Here is an 18,683-nt window from a genome sequence, read left to right on the forward strand (position 1 = left end):
GGGGCGTATTCGAAGCACCAGCTTAGCATCTCGCCTTCCCTGGGTGCCTATCGGGGTGGCTCGTTGCCGAATGTGAACCAGATGAGTGGAGGGCCGGCCCATAGCATTGACCTGCAGGGGGCGCTCAGTCACCTCGAGGACATGCGGCAAGGCCGCGAGGCATCTGCAGTGCTTCCTGACCGACCACACGTGCGTGAACGAGGCCGTCATGCCACGGCCCCTCACAAAGGTCGACAGATGGCCTTCGACAAGCGTGTATCCTTCTGGGTATATGCACTGTCAGGCGCCAAGAGTCGACCCACTCTGATTCATACTTCCTCAGAGCGGATAAAAAAATATAATCGAAAAGTTCAGGTGATATCAAAGTATGATTCAAGCTAAACTATTATTTTATCGGTGAGCAGTAGAGGGGGGCTCATACCGTGCACTTTTTTTCTTTATTAATCGTAACATTGTGTGTTAGCAGCATATTATAACTGTAGTTTTATTGGAAGTACGCAGGTGCAGTATGCATGCATGACTCTAAGTCAACATATTTATGTGTAAATTGAAACATTGCAAAAGGGTTTTATTGTTCATCAATCATAGTGTATTCTTTCACAAGATAGCAGTTTAGCATTCTTATTTGAGTTGAGCATTCAGTAACCCTGAAATTGATTATGCAGTTCAGATTCTGATATTTAAGTTCTTGAGAATGCCTTTTTAGCCAGTGTTGCCTGGGGAAAGCAGATGGCTTTAATTAATGAACAGTACATATCAAATAGAGTTGCTTGTAATTGTTTTGAAAACCTGTTAACTCAGGTAAAACATTATTTGTAATTTGTTTGAATCAGTCCTATTCAGAGTTATCTAAGTTCTTGTTAAAATTGTTAAAATTGTTATTGAACCATCTTGTTGTCATGGAAGTTAAGGGCTCTTATATCCTTGACAGCTTGGAGCTCAGGCCGACGTGTCGCCGTACAGCTCGTCTCTCTACCTTTCCCCGCCACCCGACACCAGTTGGAGAAGGTGAGCTTTTTCTGAACAAGTTGATTCATAAAGCTGATGTTGCTAGTATTAATATAGGATCTTTAAAAGTGCGATGTCCACTGCTATTGGCTTCCCAGTGGGTGGAGAACTGCAAATTGATAACCTTTTGAGTGACACTCGCGTACATGCAGAAAAAAAAAATGTGGCTGCAATTTTCATTGGCTTGATTAAAGGGGAAATGGAATGACAGCAAGTCTTTAATAAGGCCTTAAAGGTCACGTGTGCAGTGGCTTTAGTTTATATGTATTTGGCCCGTGAGTGTTTTGTTCTTTTCTGTATGAGCACAGTTGTTAGACAGATACAAATGTACGTACAACACATGCCTGGAGTTCGTTGTTTTTCATGCCCTGTCTCGCTGTCGATGGACTTGTCAGTGGCAGATCCTGTTCTGTGTGCAGTTCACTGACTGTTCTGCTTGATGGGTGTTATCTGTCACCCTTGCCTGCATGTAGTGCAGTGTTCATAAGCCTGGACTGAAGTTTTTTTTTTTCAGTGCCTATTATGGTGAACTCAGTATTGCAGTAGTATGTGGATCAACCTTGTGCTCTTCATTTTGATATATTTGATACACTTAATGTACAGAAAGTCACGTTCGTAGCGCCAACTGAGCCAAATATATATATTTTTTACGTTGTTAAAGTAAACAGCTTTCTTCCCTGTTTCGTAACTTGAAATCTTCTTTTCGGCTGTTTGAGCTTGCAGAATCCTTCTACTTGCCGAACTCCTTCATTCACCAATCTGAGGGTTGAGTTGTCGTTCATGCGTGTTGCTTGCCTTGCGCGCTGTTTTTAGAAAAAGCTGTTTTTTTTTCCTCCTCGAATACTGGCAATAAAAAAATGTGGGAAAGCTGTTTGTGTGCATGAACAGAAAGAGGGTGGGTGCCAAGGGGAGGTTGTGTTGCAGGATACGTTCAGCACCTTGCCTTCTCTGATGGTTTGCAGGACGAACTCGGACTCAGCACTGCACCAGAGCGCACAGACTCCTCAGGAAAACTTTCCCGGAGTTGGGCCTGCTTGTGGGCAGCGCAGAGGTACCGGTACGCACCGGGGGCTTCCCTTTCTCTTTGCTCTGCCCTGTCTCGCTTGTGTCTTCTCTCTCTCTCTCTCTCGCCTGGCTTTTCTCTCTCTCTCTCTTTCCTCTTCACTGTGTCTGGCTGGTGACTCAAGATGCTGGGACTCCGTGTCAAGAAGGGTTTGGTGTTGCCATCTGCCCCCTACCCATCTACCGCATCACCACTTGCATGAGCAGAGAGGACAGCCATTGGTGATGAAAGCATGGTGCTAGACACCTGCCCTGCACGTAAAATCTCTGCTGGCTTGGCATGGGAGGACTTTATTTCTGGGCATTTTGCACCTTTTGTCCCTTTGTCTCGTGTTGTTTTGTCCTTTGTTTTGTGTTGTGTATGTGTTAGACCTTTATGTTTGTTTTCATCAGTACTCCCAGGAGGCATTTCGTCTCATCAGCTTTGATTGCCCACTAAACTTAGTGAACATTAAAATGAGATTATGGTACACAGCTGTGTACCTGAGCATTAATGCTCACCTGCCTTTTAGTCATAGTTTATTATTATAATTACTCTCACTCTGCAGTGCGGAAGAACAAAAAGGTGCACATAAAATATGCAGGCCTGAGATATTTCTTAATTCAGACCTCCTCTGTGATTAAAAGCCTCCTTGTAAAAATGAGGAAAGGACGTAGCGCAATTTCTTGGCAAATTTGAGTGTATTAATATGGGGCTGTATGTTTTCTTGGAGCGCTAGCATCATTGCCGGCACCGTGACATTCAGGCTTTGTATGTTCACTTTAAAGCTTGTATTGTTGTTGCACAGGCAATTCTGATCCAAGTCAATGTTTGATTTGCGTTACAATTTTCTCATTCAAACGAAGAACTAAATGGTCCAGCTCATTTATGGACCATTTGTGCTCCTGTTTACAGATGAATGCTCGAGTACAGAAACCAATAGTTGATGAATGTGCCTCAGATTGAGTAAAAGTAGCATGAAAGGCAATTGCATTCAGTACATAGCTATTCGTTTATTAGTTGTATGTAGCAGTGTGGATTGAGCATTAGTGTAGGCTGGTTTGCGTTACTGTTGCAAGCTAGAATTTATAAATTTGTGCATTTTGTTCCGAGTTAATTTGAATCAATATCACTTGGTTATTCTTTCTTTAGGGTATTTTTTGTACCTTCTTGTTTTTTGCGCATGTTGGCTCGTTGAACTTGAGAGTGCGCATGCATTCCAGCCTTAAATCATACTCAAGATTTTTTTTTTGCATTTGAGGAAGCATGATTAGGTTGAAAAAGAGCAAGGTCTAGCAGGCTTGATGATTAGTAAGCTACTTTGCAATGATGCTGGACCTGTGTAGGCTTCAAGGGTTCAGTTGCATTTGGCTTGATGCACATGGAAAAATGCTTGTGTGACAGGTGTAAAGTATATGTAGATATTTTTTAGCATATGAAGCTGTCGAAGTCACGTTTCTGCAGTCGGGACAAGGGTTTCGATAAATTTATTGTGGGTTTAGTTGATAGTTTTATTTCATTCTGATTGTGCAGTGATTTCTTGGCACTGTCAACTTGTGCCATAATTTGATATCACTAATTTAGTGGCACTGTCATATGGAGTGCCTACACGTGCCAGCTACGTTCAAGTGACTGCTTCATTATAGTTGTAAATTAACAGTGTTGTTTTCATTTGGCTGTCTAAATAGAAAAAGCTGCAGGTGCTTGTTACAGTACACGTAGTACAGCAGTACATTCACATTTCCTCTCGTAATTGCTTAAGGTATATTGATGACCTCAGTCCTATGACGTGCCATTGCCACATTTTGCCATACAATGAGCCCACCTGCTAGTAAATCTTTTGCCACTTTACGAACGGATTCTTGCTTACAGAGGATGGACAACAGACAGACAGACATAGAACTTTATTGGGTCCTGAGAAACGCTACTCTTAGAGCAACGACGCAGGCCGCTCCCACGTGGGGACGGGGAGGCCTAGCCTCACCGCCGCATCATGGGCTCTCTGGACAGCCCGTAGTTGTGGTAAAAACTCTGAACTTCGTAAGGCAGAATCCCAATCCTGTTCTGTGAGCCGACTTAGGCCCCGTAACGAGGGGGCACCGCCAGAGCATATGTTCAACGTTACTGATCTCCCCGCAGTCAGGGCAGCTAGACTCGAAAGCCTCTGAAGAGACGATGCTGAGGAAAGATAGACTAGGATAAGACCTAGTCTGTAGCATTCTAAACGTGATGGCCTGAGGTCTAGACAACTCTGAGGTGTTTAGGGACGCTTTACTTACTTTCAATGAAGTCACTAAACACTACCAGTTGAGTAGGCGGTCTTTTCCTCCTCCGCACAGAGGATGGACAATGGGATTTTTCTTTAAAAGAAAAGAGATGGCATTAATCAATCTAATATCAACCCCTTTTATTTAATGGTATTTTAGATATAGTTTGGTGTCATATTGCTACATTTTATTTGTGTTAGAGCACATTACATGCATATTACATATTAAAGCATATTACAGGCGATCATATGAAATGATTGAGGACTTCAACTGAGAAAGTATTAAATTAGGGTTAAAAGTTAAAGGGGTCATGAAGCACCCCTTGGGCTTGTTGAAAAAACACATCCTGCGGAAAGCTGACACGGCTATGAACTGCTCTGCAAAATATTACAGTCGTGCGCGCCGCGTAATGGCCACAAGCGGAGCGCGAAGTTGCCGTTTCCCCAGGCACCCTCTTTTCAAACAGAGGCCAGTTCTCACTCTCGTCGGTGGGCGGGGCGTCTGTCCGTTTACGTTGCGGATCTGTCCCTTTACGTCGCAAGAGACATAGCATGCTTATTGGCCGATAGCCGACGTAAATCGAGAGCGGCGTTCGGATCAGATGCGCTTCTTGCTGCGGGGTGCCGCCACTTGCCGGCGCCGCACTCCTCAGTACACGGTACCCGCACTCGCGCAAGCGATCACAGCGGTGAGAGCGATCGCGTTTCATGATGCGCGCTGACGTAACTTCTTTCCCCCATGCCATCCCTCCCTGTCTAGCTTCCAGTGCGCTCGTCGGCACGAGAAAAGAGAGAAAGCGCTGGGAGCGTGCGCCAAACCCCCGTAACTCCGCTGATTCTTGACGGATTCGAGAAATTTTTGCGGCAATCGATTCGGGAGGCAGTACACTCCGATACTGAGGTCATTAGATCATTACTTGGAAAAGTGGTTCATGACCCCTTCAATATGATGAGGACAGAGATAATGCACAGTAACATGACAGAAGAGAGAGAATTCACGATTGGAAATCAGTCGTTAGATTGTATACAAGGATATGTATATATTTAGGTCAGTTACTAACAGGGGAGCCAGATCACGGAGACTGCAGTTCGAACGTTAATTGTATCACACACGCTAGTTACTTCAGTGTTTCGGAAGATGCAGTGGGTGTACTTTGCAACAAGCAAGTAACTTTGCTTATATCAGTGCCATTCCTAGTAAGAATACATGTGTGAATGCCACTTTTAGCCTTAACACCCTTGCTCTATTCTTTGTGAACCTTGAAATTACGTTTTAACGCGATAGCGTTAAAGAGCTCGTATTGCAGAAATTGCGCTGTCGGCGTCGGGGCCGTTGGTTGTGAGCGAAAAATCATCATCATGTCCGTGACCGAAAAATCGAAAAAGCTGCAAATAAAATAAATAATAAAAATGTTGGGTCCCAATGAGAATCGAACCCAGGCCGTCTGCGTTGCAAGCAGGTGTTCTACCACACAGCCACGCCTCTGCTTGGAGCTGCACTGAAAGTAACTTTCGTGCTTCCCAAAAATACGCGTCCTGTATACAGGTGTCGCAGTACGAGATGTAATATCGCAGTAGTATTGCGTGGTACAAGTGTACATTGCCATAGGGCGTCACACCATGCCAATATCATAACGACTTCGTGGTTTAAAGACAGCCACCCATTACAAAAGGCGCACACATTAGTGCGCGTATTCCCTTAAGACCACGTAGTGGGTGCATCGCAACTTCGAAGAAGTTTCTCGCGCATAATTGCTCCTGGTTTAAAGCATGCTACCCATTACATAAGGCACACGCCTTAGTGGGCGCATTCTGTTAAACCCTCGTAGTGTTCGAACTGCGCAGTAGGAACAGAATATCGCTATCGCGTTCAGCTCTTAAAGGTGAAGCTTAAGCGTCCCCCAATTTTTGTTTCTGTAACAGCTATAGGAGTGGTTTTGCAGCAACTTTTGACCTGTGTGTCTTCTAGGCGAGGGTATACTTTGAAAGTAGTACTCCTTATTTAATTAGAAGTTTTAAGTGCTATAGCAGATGACTAAAGCAGGTAGCAGATGCCAAGAAAAAGCCGCTGTGCACTTTTGAACTGTGTAATGGCATCTGTTGAAGCTTTTTGTTTGAGTAGTCCAAGCTGTGTTCCCGTTTATTTAGCAGTACTTCTAGAGCTGTGAGAAGCTCAAGCAGTTGTCATTGAACAACCCTTGTTTGCATCGCGTAGGCCTGTTTTGTAGAAGCCGCCCAATTGTGGTGCTAGCTGTCTAGTTTGAGATGCCTGTTGGGGCAAAACAATCCCTGCAGCACACAAATTTCTCCGCCTTCCTTGCAGACCCTGTCACAGCTCGGGAATTGGACCAGATGTACCGTGACTGTTCCACACGAGTTGATGGCTTTGGGCAGGAGATCATGGGTATGCGAGCTCATGAGGATGCACTCATTTTTTTTTTTGTTTATGCGAAGTGAGTTGTAGTGTAGGGCGCAGTGCAGTCTGAAACTGGGCCAACAGTCATTTCTCTTGGATTGTGTTGTTTAGCTTCAGGTACAGTTGAAACAGCATTTGGTTCTCGGTTATGTGTTGTAAGAAAGCATGAATGTTAATGCATATTTGCTTGCTTCATTGATGCCGCAGGCAAGTCATTCCTTTTCCAAGCTTTATGTCATTTTACCATGCAGGCGAAATGCCTGTACGACTGTGATAACACCTTAATTGGCCGTTTTGCAGTGAGGCTTTCTATAATGGCTGGCATTCTAGAAATGGTAGTTGAGGCATCATTCTGCATGTTGGGTAGCTTAAATCTTATTCAAGGACATATTGTAAAATTCTGAGCAACCCCCCCTTCCCCCTTTCCCCCAAGCAAGCTGAAACTACCGGCAAAGTGGAGTGAGGGCACCACCTCAGAATGCACCAAAATTGTATATGGCGGTGGCAAACGTTTTCCCACAAGAAAAAGACTGAGTGCACAAGGTTTCCGGTTTTCGTCCGTGGCGTGGCGCATTGCGACAATGACTGACAAACACAAGAAACAGAAAGGCAGTGCGATCAGACCACGGGAAACATGGCATGGAAGCACTTCTAATGATGAGCCCACACCAACGTAGCAGCTCTGGGCAACAGACATCGATCTCAAAGGCCTTACTTTTGCTGGCTACATGTGCCGTAATCGAATATACGTCATAGACGCCATCTTTGAATTGCAATTACAGATCTCGAAGGCCATGCTTTTGCTCGTGGCAACCTGAAATACATCATGGGTGTGGTGCGTCAAGTTTGGGGGTGTGATCTTAATATATGGGATAATAAAAACAATCAAATTTTGAAAAATATAGAAAAATTTAAGGCAGGCCAGTGTTTCCTGAATGCGGTGCGTGATAAGGGTGCAGGCAGGAAGGTGTGAGAAGGCTTCCCAGAACAGCATGGAAACTTGAAATTAGCAGTGGTATTGAAGGGGGCACTCGCTTGGAATGTTGGGGCAGTAGTGCCCCCCAGCCTCCTCCTCTGTATAATGACAGAGGGAAGCTGCTACCTCATGTACCTCGACGCACATACATCAGAGAGCTGTGTGTGATGGCCTTCATAACTTTTCGGAACAGAGGATGGACATGTGCTGAAGTTGAATGCATATTGTTAGCGTCAAGGATGGCTGGGCCGTAAAATAAAATACAGTAGAAAACGCAACGCACGGTTAAAAGGGAAAAGAGAAGTTTACATTTAATTATCAAAAACTTATTTACAACACAGAACTCATAACACAAAGTCTCATACGATATTCGCTCAAATCGCACCGCTAACAACGCCCAACCGCTCTAATTGCTTGCACTTCGCAGACTCTTTTCGTCGCTCGCGCTTCTCTGTCTGTCTCGTCCTTTCCGCGCTTTTCGCTCTCTTTTTCCCGGCCACAGGTCTGAGCACACAAACCTGCACATTGACACAAACATGCATACACACACACGCACACAAATGGTTCCACTAAGTCGGAGTGTCTGGGCAACCGGCGACGACCAAATTCACGCATTCGAAGAAACTTCGTGCCGAACGCCGTGCCGTGCACAAAGGCGCAAAGTGTCGTGTTTCACCTCCTTTTCCAGCGGCACTGATGTTGTCTCGAGCAATTCAAAGCCAGGCTCATCCTCTTGCATTCGAAACGGCAGAGTGCAGTAAAGTGGGGCTGCCTCCTTTATTCTGCCCCGGCGCCCCAAAGCAAAGGGAGGCTCACTGATCTCAGCAGCCCATAAACAAGGAAGAGGCCCCTTCCAGCGGTCAACGAGCACATGTACGACAGAACACTAAAAAGAAAGGAATAAAACAAAACTCAAGGATGGGGAGCGGTCACGTACAATGTGCACGGGTCTAATGTCTGCACTTATGCATGAGCATGAGCAACAAGTGGAAAGCAAGTCTTGAAATGTTCACCAAGAAGTACCATTCCTCCTCCTGAAGTGCAGATGGGGAAGATTTGGATGGAAGGAATTAGGTGGATAGGGGAAGTCGGAATATGCTGGGGGATCATGTAAAAAACAGGTGGAGAATAGCAACAGATGCAGTTCACACGGATCATGCCAAAGGCAGTTGAGTAGGGGTGGCCATTATATCCTTCATGAATATAGGTATATATATATCCTTTTGAATAAGGGCAACATTTGCCATGTCCTTCATGGAGACAAAGCATCCAGCCGAACTATCAGCACAAAATATTTTTGTTTCTGATTGTTTGCTTATAGGCTTCAAGGCATTGACTATAACCATAAAGCACTCGATTCATTATGTAACAGGGGGTAGGCTTGAAGGAAGGTAGTTTGAGACACTTGAGGTCTTTAGTGTTATGGATATGGCATGTGCATACTGCTTGAATTAAGCCTTTGAATTCCTCTGTACACTTTTTCTCTGTAAAGTGCATTCGTTCGGGTTGGAAAAGCATTTCTTGTGCTTGTGACAGAGCGTCCTCCTTGCATGTTTCTCATCATGCAACACAAATTGGGCCTGTCGCAGTTGCTGTGTGGCCTTTCAGTGGCTTCTCCCTAACTGAGTGGTTTCAATGATTGTTTCCATTCATTTGTGTTTTGCACAACAGGTATGCAGGACTTGAACAGCATGGCCATGGATGGAATGAATATGAAGGGCTACTGGGACCCAAAGGGAGGAGGGGGAGGTGACTGCTATGGGAACAGCCTTTCCAGTATGGGATGTGTGAGTGCTTTAAGCTTTTTTTTTTTCCTTTATGAACACACGCAGCATGTGCTGTGCACGCCAACAACAAAATTTGTGTATGTTGTGTACGTGTCGGCAGCTATGTGTGTGTGTGTGCAGGTTGTCCTTGGGCATTGCTGTGCTGAGTTATGAATGGGGATGGTGGAACATTCTTCTTTAAGTGCCCAATGTGTTATGCTACTAGCAGAATTCTAAAGGATAGACATGTGGTACTGGAAAAGTTACTCACATTCTTTTGAACTCGTGCCTGAATTTTGACTTGCATGCTGCGAATCTTGGTGTTACAGTAAAACCTCGGTGATACGATCACGGCTCATACGAATTTCGGGGTGAAAGGAATTTTCCTGTGGTCCAGGCCAAGCCCCATTACCCTGCAATGTAATGAAGTACGGTTGTTGCGAACCGATTTTCACCCCGCGACGTTTGATACGAACGTACACTAGTGTAAAGGTAGAAACAGGTGCTGCCCGCGCTGTCGCGGAATATGTGGAATCCACGTGCGGGCGCGGGAATACTGGCTGCGTAACCACCAGTGGTGCGTCGTTGCATCTGAGATTGTGCGCGCAAGTCTTGGAGTCCTTAATGCGCTTTCCTGTTTAGATTACAGATGGTGTTGGTATGGCACTTATTTCTTTCTCTCTCTCTTTTTTCTTTCTGACGCGTCGACGCGTGCCGCTGTGCTCGAGGCAGCAGCGTCGTTGTACTGTGTTAACACGTGCCTACCACGTCGATGCAAGCCACGTCCTTGCAGTCAGGCGTTCTATGAAAGGGGGACAAGGACCGCAAGAAACGAAGCGGACGCTCTTGGTCTTGGCGAAGGTGCTAGACCTCGCTACGTACGCGTACACCTGCCAACTCCGATTTACACGGGAGACTCCCGAATTTTGAGCAAACCTCCCAATGTGCGGGCACGGCCGTAAATCTCCCGAAAAACACCCCAAATACCACCGCGATAAGACAATAACAGCAACGAAGGCAGTGGTTGTCAAATTTTCCGGCCTTCATCTATTGCGTGCAAAGCGCTTCCTAAAACACTTTTGCCTCAGTACTCTGGTGTCATGCGGAAGAGCGTACTAAGATTAGGAAGGGGGTTACTAGCGATCATGGGTCACAACACATCTGGTTCACTAATTATACACGTACGCACGCACGGTGTCTTTATGGGTACAAGTATGATCGCTGACATCTAAAAGCTTTACTGACAATCATTCAGAGCTGTTCATGACGTCGCTGCGGCCCTGAGAAACAATAAATCAAAACATATACCAACCTTCTTTTGTTGCATATTAATTTTCTATGTTTTCTGGTGATACCAATTTCGGATGACACGAATATTTTTGGTGACCCCGCGAGATTCGTATCACCGAGGTTTTACTGTATCAAGGAACACCACTGTGGCTGAGGCCTCACTCTCTGCATTACTTTAAGTGCACCGACAGGCCAGCCCAACTTACGCTAACAATGTTAAGAACATGAAGGCCCCACAGTTAAAGTTCTTTAAACTGCTAGCACTAGCACATTTTTAAGTGTTCACTGACTTGTGCCTTGTGTACTGGCTTTATGCAGGGAATTTCAACACCAGCAGCAGCATCAGCAGCACCGACCAAAATCCTGTGATGTCCCTGGAATCAAGTCAGTTTGCTATAGAAAACATATATATTTCTCTAAATGGTAGCCTTGAGGGTAGGAATGGCAATGCATGTTCATCTAATGTGGTTGTTTTGTCTGGTGTCTACTGTAGAAGTACAGAGCACAGTATAGAGCACTGTTAATACATCTTTTATGGTATCACAGATAAAGAGCACGTGATACAGGAAATATTAAGATCTGACGCGGCAATATTGCTGGGGAAACAATATGCTGCTCTCAGAAGAATCAATTGAAGTTGCATAGGAAGCCATCAAACTAAAGAAACCTGCTCAGTAAAGCTTGATACAGTCGACGACCCATAATTCGGACTCCACGGGGAACGTAAATAAATCTGAATTATCGAATGTCCGAAAAAACAAATGCGTCAGAAAAAAATACTTTTATTGACACTTCAGGGTCCCGGTGGCCGAAAAAAGTTGTCAATGCGTTGCTGCCCGCACTTCCGCTTACGTGCAACCAAGTCCGCCTGTATCTCCGCCAGTGTGATGTGATCGCTGTACGATGACGAGCTGGTTTCGTTCGTGAAGGCAACGCGTCTGTGCGGCGCACTTAGCGGTCGCAGAAAGAGGCAGCGTGAATGGCGGCGCGGCGCATTTGGGTTCTCGCCTATTAAATGCGTGCACTACGCATGCAACTGCCTCAGGCCACATGCACTATTGAGCAGTTGACTGAAGATGCTTATCGTAAGGCTTGTCAGCGATTGAGCCGTACTAGCGCGTTTGCCACCTGCCATCATCACGCCTCCATGCATTTCCACTGCTTATCCGCAAAGACATCGGCGCACGGCGGCGTGATAGCGGCCCCTTTGAATTTCCGGTCCGCTTCTCCCCATAACACTTCGGCATCGCGACAAAGCTGACTTTCGGACTCTGCTACTGTCGTAAACAGGTCGACTCGCGAAAGCGCTGGTTCGAACTTACGAGATCATAGACGCGGCAGAAGTAGGGGCTTCAATTATTGCCTTTCGGACCTGCAATTTGGGCAGAAAGTCCGAAAAGTCGGACACCGAAAAGTTCTAGCGTCCGAAATTTCCGACGTTCTTGACCATTGACGTCTATGGGGCTGGTGACTGTGCCGCGAAAGCGTCCGAATTTTTGAGCATGTCCGGAAAATCAGGCGTCCGAAAAATCTTCATTGACTGTATCTGCCGCGTTTTGTTGTCGTCGGCGCAGCCTTCGGCGCTGGCTGTGAGGGCACCGTTGGCGCCATTTAACTCGGATCTTTTGATACAGCAGTGCGTAAAATAAAGCAAGTCTCAAGATAAAAATGAACGCGCGCGCAAAACGCTTTACCGCAGACGCATTTGACAAAATGGCGGCGATAGCAGCGCAGCGTAGGCGTACAGGAACCGGAATGTAGGATGTTCGCGACGTCCATACGATCTCCCACAGTGGACCAGTGCCTCCAAGATCGGCATTTCCAATCACAAATCTCTGAGGTGTAAAGTAGCGATCGAAATAAAGCCTCATAGATCACCGATTAGCTTTTGTTTGATCTCTGAGGAGATAATGGCTGGCGATTCGGCGTGCGCAACAGTCTCGGACAGGGTCCGGATTATCGAATGTAGATCTCGCAGCTGTCCGAAATATCGGTCGTCTTTACACATTACTTCTATGGGATCATCGGCGGTGCCGCGCGACTGTCCGAATTACTGAGCATGTCCGAATTATCGGTGTCCGATTTATCAGTCGGCGACTGTATACCCATAAAAGTGGACAGGGGGATCACTGCCGCCGTAGATCAGTGGTAGAGCATCGGACGCGTTATTCGAAAGTCGCAGGTTCGGTCCCTGCCGGTGGCAAGTTATCTTTTCGTCCACTTTACTTTCTTCACATTTAGATTCCTATTATTACATATAACATCTCCTATACTTTACTTGGCATTATTGTCTGTTAATTCTCATTAACTTAGTGTGGTCTGTAGCTTCAGCGCAAACTTTTTGGTGAAAGCACAAGACAAACAAAATTCCCCCTCAAGAGATAAGCGCGCGAGCATGGTCGACCACGCCCTGTATGTCAAAGTACAAGTCAAAGGTGCACATCCCAACTCCGGCGAAACACTAGAGAGTTCTAGAATTGGGGACCCAAGAAATTTGCGAGCCACCGGGGTGCATGCGCAGAACACAAACCACTCTCAAACTCTTGTGCTCGTGTTGTCCCAATAAAGTCCCTAATTTAGGGACCTTATGTCTCAAGACCCTGTAGCGCCCTCTGGGTGGCAAGCAAAACAAAAGGGTGCGCGACCTCAAGAGAAGAAAATAAAGACGACGCTTGGCAGTGGCACGTAAAGCCAAGTTCGCTGCTGCCATCGATTCTGGTCACTAAAATAAAGCTTCATTTGGGTTTAGTTGGTATGTATTCCTGAGGCTAAAATTACAGCGCAAACACACCTCTGTGTCCTTCTTACTTCTTCATTGCTTATTTGTCCCTGCACCCATCTGAATACGATATAATGTCTTCACGTATCTAACACACTATCATCCTTGCTACACATTTTGGTTTAGAGCTATTGTTCTGTATGCATGTGCGATAAGGGTGCCTTGGGTACAGTGTAGTGGGCTATCACACGTCGAACACGTGACATCGCTGATGTCTTCTTGGGAGCAAGCGTTGGTCACAGACACTACATTCATTAGGGTGGCTGTGAAAACTTGTTCGCAGCAATGTAAGTACGCTTCGTTCCATCTCGTCGTGTCTACAAGAGCCAAGCCTACAAGAGCCAATCCCATTAGCTCGCGCCACCACGAGCCACGGGGTGCTCTTCTTTTTCCCTGGCCGACTGGCCACGAGTGGCGCGGTGGTACAACCCCAATATGGAAAACTAGCATGGGTTGCCAGCGATACAACGCAAACGCAGCTCAGGCAATGATATAGCATGGCCCGTGTCTCGCATAATTTTAATTTCGCCGCGTGTGGCGTCGTGTGCGTTTCACCCAACACCACATGCATTTGTATTCTGCCGTTAGTACCTTGGAGAATGAATCACGCATGGCGTAATTGTCTAAGGCAGCACGCTGCGGAGCGAGGGGTCGTAGGTTTGAATTCCTAGTCGCATGCTTCGGAAGTTCTTTCTTCTGAATTATTTTTATTTGTGACTTTTATGTATATATGCATAGTATACATGTGGGACATGATGGCAATGGGAAAAATTCGCCGAGAGTGTCCATATAATTGTTATCGCAATAATAAAGGGACTCTAAACCCACATACCAAAGCGAAACACTAAATACCCTATGAGACCTCTGTTGACGTTTGTCACGTTCTGAGACATCCATATGGATTTCCTTGTAGCTTTGTGCTACAGACGGGTGGTTGTTTTGTTTACAGATGATTGTTTTCCCCTTTCATAGCTTTTTTGCATCACCGGCTCAGCGTCTGCGTCTTTTGCTTCTTGCTTAATTGCAGCATTCCGGTGTTGCTACTGCTTCCACTGGAACCAGGCGAAGAAGCAACGCCCAGAATTGCCCAGGGTGCTCGAGTTGCCACAGCCGGGGCTGCTCGCTCTTCCATCTCCAACTTCGGCTGCACCTGTCCCTGCTGAGGAGTCATCCAGCACGGTGAACAACCCCAGCAGCGAGAGTAAGTGCTTCTGAACCCCAACAACTAAGGTAGATGTGATGGCCAGGCTTATGAGTGCGTTACAGTTGAACCTCAGTGTAACAAAGCCGGTAAAATAGGCAGTGCACTACGTTATATTGAATAACCTTTTTACAGTAGACTCTCGGTAAACAGAAATCTCTTCATCGCAGTCGCTGTTTAAGTAGCACAACTGCCTCTTAACATGATTGCTTTCATTTACCTCTGTTTGTCTCTCAGCAAATGGAACTTCTGGTACAGTAAAAGCTCATTAATTCGACTCTCGTTAATTCGGAAAATCTGTTAATTCAGACACGTCATCTGGTCCCTGTAAATATACGCGTCACTCTATGAGACTGGGCGCTCGTTATTTCGGACAGATTCGACCGCAAATCGGATAATTCGGCGACTTTCGGGCCGCTGGCGATGCTCGAAAACAAAAAAAGAACAATTCGGAACAAAAGTGGAGCTCAAACGCAGCATCGCCATGGACATCAATTATGACTTGGCTTGACTTGAGACTGGTTGAACGCCTTTTCAGGTTCTGTTTAACGAGAGTCTACTGTATACGTGGTGTGCAGCGCCTAAAAGGGTGCCACCGAAAGCCGCGTAGCGGCGGCCGTTGAAACCACAGGTGGGCTTCGTGCCGGAGTAGCTGGCTTTCAGCAAGCATGGGCGAAGTGGGTGCGTGCAATTGTCCGATTGTGCGCATCGCAAATACATTCAACTGTCGATTTTTCAGACGCCCGATTTTCCGGACATGCTCGAAAATTCAGACGCTTTCGCGGCACCGCCACCAGCCCCATAGACGTCAGTGTACGAGAACGTCCGAAATTTCGGACGCCGAAGCTCTTCGGCGTCTGATTTTTTGGACTTTCTGCCCAAATTGCAGGTCCGAAAAGCATTGAAGCCCACCTCTGCCGTGTCTATCGTCTCGTAGGTTCGAACCAGTGCTTTCGTGAGTCTATCTGTTTGCGACAGTAGCAGAGTCCGAAAGTCAGCTTTACCGCAATGCCGAAGTGTTATGGAATGAAGCAGACAAAAAATTCAAAGGGCACCGGCGTCGTGCGGCAATGTGTTATGGATAAGCAGCGGAAATGCGCGGAGGGGTGATGGCGGCAGGTGGCAAACGCGCCAGTACTGCTTAATCGCTGACAACCCTTACAATAAGCATCTTCAGTTAACTACTCGGTAGTGCATGTGGCCTAGTGCAGTTGCATGCATACTGCACACATTTAATAGGTGAGAGCCCAAACGCCACGTCACCATTCATGCTGCCTCTTTGTGCGAGACCGCTAAGTGCGCCGCACAGACGGTTGCCTTCATGAACGAAACCAGCTCGCCATTTTCGCGCCTGTGTGCGGTCAGGAAGGGAGTGGGCATCACGAACCCTTTCATGACAAATGTGGCGTCAGCTTAGTTGGCAATGTGCTGCACACAACTTGAAACGATCGGCTTCACATGGCAGCAAATGCTGTGTATCAGCTGAGATTTGGCGACGTGTGTGTGCATCGTTTATGTGTGCACACGCATCGGGGAAAGCCGGCCGAGTCGTCCGCTCTTCCACCACAATCTTTGTGTTCTGCGTCATCGTTTCCAAACACTCCATGCGAGAGAGCCATAATCTATTCTGTGCTTTGCTGGTATCAGTGGTGCTCATTACGAGACGCAAACTTGCAAGTGGCGGTTGGCACGTAGTTAAACGGGGTTCGCGGCAGGCATAGAGTTTCCTAAAATTAACTAGAGGGGACTCTGGCGCTGCGATCGTTCAGCTACCATGGGAATGATGGGTAGTACACAAATTTGCCTAGTCTTCGTGCTTGCGGCTTCAAACGTACTTGTGGCTTTGTTTATTGCTATGTTTTGGTTTTCTTTCGGATAAAAGAATGGATCGTTGTGAACTTCGTGACCAGGTTTGAATCGCTGAGCCTAAAGAAGTTAAAGTGGCGAAGTGAAACTGCTGACTTTTGCTGAACTTCGTTTTGCGACAAAGCGGATGCAGCCGACGCGGAGCCAAACGGAGCCGAAAGTACGAAGTTTAGACAAATTTGTGTACTACCCATCATTCCCATGCTGGCTGAAGCGTCATGCGTTGCAGCCCCCATAGACACTAGCGCCAGAGTTCCCTCTAGTAAGTATTGTAGGAAACTCTATGGCGGCAGGTACCGAATGTATTTTCGAGAGCCTGGGCGCTCACCAAAATGCCTGATAAGTGTACTGGGAAGCATTAAAGCTATTTCAGACGTGGCCGTGGCAATTTGACCACTTGAGCGCAATAAAAAAGCATGAATGATTTTGCGGTCCCTAGGGAGTTCGAAAAATTGGACTTTGACTGTAATTACTTCTGCAGTGACAGTGTGTGCAAAGGAACCACACTTTATAATTGTGGACCTGTGTCAGATTTCACAGCTGTATGGGACAACATTGTCACCACACGTGCCAAGTGTTTGCCGCAGACGAGCATCAACAAGCTTTCCTACGAAGCAGCACTCATCATAAATATACCGCTTTCTTTATAATGCCCTGACTGCTAATGGCTTCATTTGTCGAAGCGTGAACAATAATTTTTTATGGACATATTAGCTTCGTTTACATGACGTGTTTTCATAGTAGATTTTGAGGGAGCGCTGTCGCGCCGGTGAATGGTTTGTACAGGTGCAGCCATATGAAATGTCAGCATTGGTAAAACTTCCAAACCAGCACTACAAACTTAAAAATAGCACGTGTAGGATTCCGGCAATAATTACGTCAGCTGAGTTTATTAGATCATTTGATCTTTCGCCACTCAGAAAATGCCGGCTGCAGATCCTGGTGCTCTTCTTAGGCTCTCAGGGGCTCCCATCCTCTCTAAAAGGTGCATAAGGTTACAGAAAAGGGGAAGAAGTAAGCAATTACTTAAAAGTACGTATTTGCAATATTCACAGTTTCAAAAGAAGTGCGAAGAGTGGTCATAAATATTGCTTCTAAACCACGTGCTTCATTGCAATCATTTTCAAGGGAAATACAATACTACAATGAAGCAACATGAACATATATTCGCCCGTTTCATGCAAAAGAGACAAAAAAAAAACAAGCAGTAGCCAGCACCACTAGCAAGAATAAGGCAAAAAAACTTGGGAGCATTCAGAATCGACCCTACGCATTACACAGCTTGTGTAAAGTGTGTGCGCATTGATGACAGACATCAGGGCTTAAAGTTCGTGCATTTCCCAATACCATCAAGTCATGTTAAGAGGCATTCAGTGTTCACAGGTGCCAGGTTGTACAGCCAATATATGCAGATAGCTGAGGCAAGCACACAGCGAACATTCTGCACCGAAGATCGCATGCCAGTGCCATTGATAGGTAGAGCACGTAGCCAATTTCGTGCAGCATATAAGTGAATCAATCAGCACTTTTCTGAAGGCACCGTTACTTGCTGTTTAACACGCAGTCCTTTCTTTCATAGGTTTACGCCGCATTGTCTGGCTTTGCGCTTCGCAACATTCTTTTCTTTTTTTTCTAAGAGAGGCATCGCGTCTCATTAGTAACAGCCTCGTGTGCATTGTAGCTTCCAGAATTTAGACGAAGCAATGAACTGTAATCATGGTAGCGTTCACTGAAGGTGTAGTGACATAAACAAAGAAAAAAAAAACATGGTAATCATTCTAACACTGCTTTAAACAAAGTGCAGTTGCTTACCTTCTGTGTTGAACAGTGGCAATACACTGCTGCCGTCGCTCTTGCTCGTGAAGCAGCACCGGAAACTTGTAGAAGTGTTCCTGGCAGGTTTTTGTATGTGTTCGAGCAGCCAAAAATACACAGCAGTTTTTTCTGGAGATCGCTGATGGCCGACGGAAGTGTTCATTTTCGATGGAAAAGACAACTATTACAGCACCAACACCACTCACCTAGACGCTCATGCGAACACTGCTCGCCCGAGCCTGCCTACGCTTCCGAGCA

At 46.1% G+C, this 18,683-nt stretch overlaps 2 protein-coding genes across 2 annotated transcripts in view; both read left to right on the plus strand.

The window, feature by feature from the left end:
- Nucleotides 1-11,133, plus strand: LOC119378090 (CREB-regulated transcription coactivator 1; the record flags this gene model as incomplete). The annotated part of the gene is given in 6 exon segments (XM_049411700.1): nucleotides 1-189; nucleotides 932-1,008; nucleotides 1,971-2,065; nucleotides 6,640-6,720; nucleotides 9,380-9,495; nucleotides 11,083-11,133. Coding segments are annotated over 6 exon segments (609 nt in total), but the record flags the coding sequence as incomplete, so codon positions are not given.
- Nucleotides 11,133-18,683, plus strand: part of LOC119378092 (endoplasmic reticulum junction formation protein lunapark-B) — a 19,828-nt gene continuing 12,277 nt past the window's right edge. The window contains exons 1-2 of the mRNA XM_049411701.1: nucleotides 11,133-11,148; nucleotides 14,538-14,744. Of these exons, the coding sequence (XP_049267658.1) occupies nucleotides 11,133-11,148; nucleotides 14,538-14,744 (223 nt within the window). The remainder of the gene's footprint in view (nucleotides 11,149-14,537; nucleotides 14,745-18,683) is intronic.

This window comes from Rhipicephalus sanguineus, unplaced genomic scaffold, assembly GCF_013339695.2.
Source record: "Rhipicephalus sanguineus isolate Rsan-2018 unplaced genomic scaffold, BIME_Rsan_1.4 Seq6835, whole genome shotgun sequence".
Taxonomy (NCBI): Eukaryota; Metazoa; Arthropoda; class Arachnida; order Ixodida; family Ixodidae; genus Rhipicephalus; species Rhipicephalus sanguineus.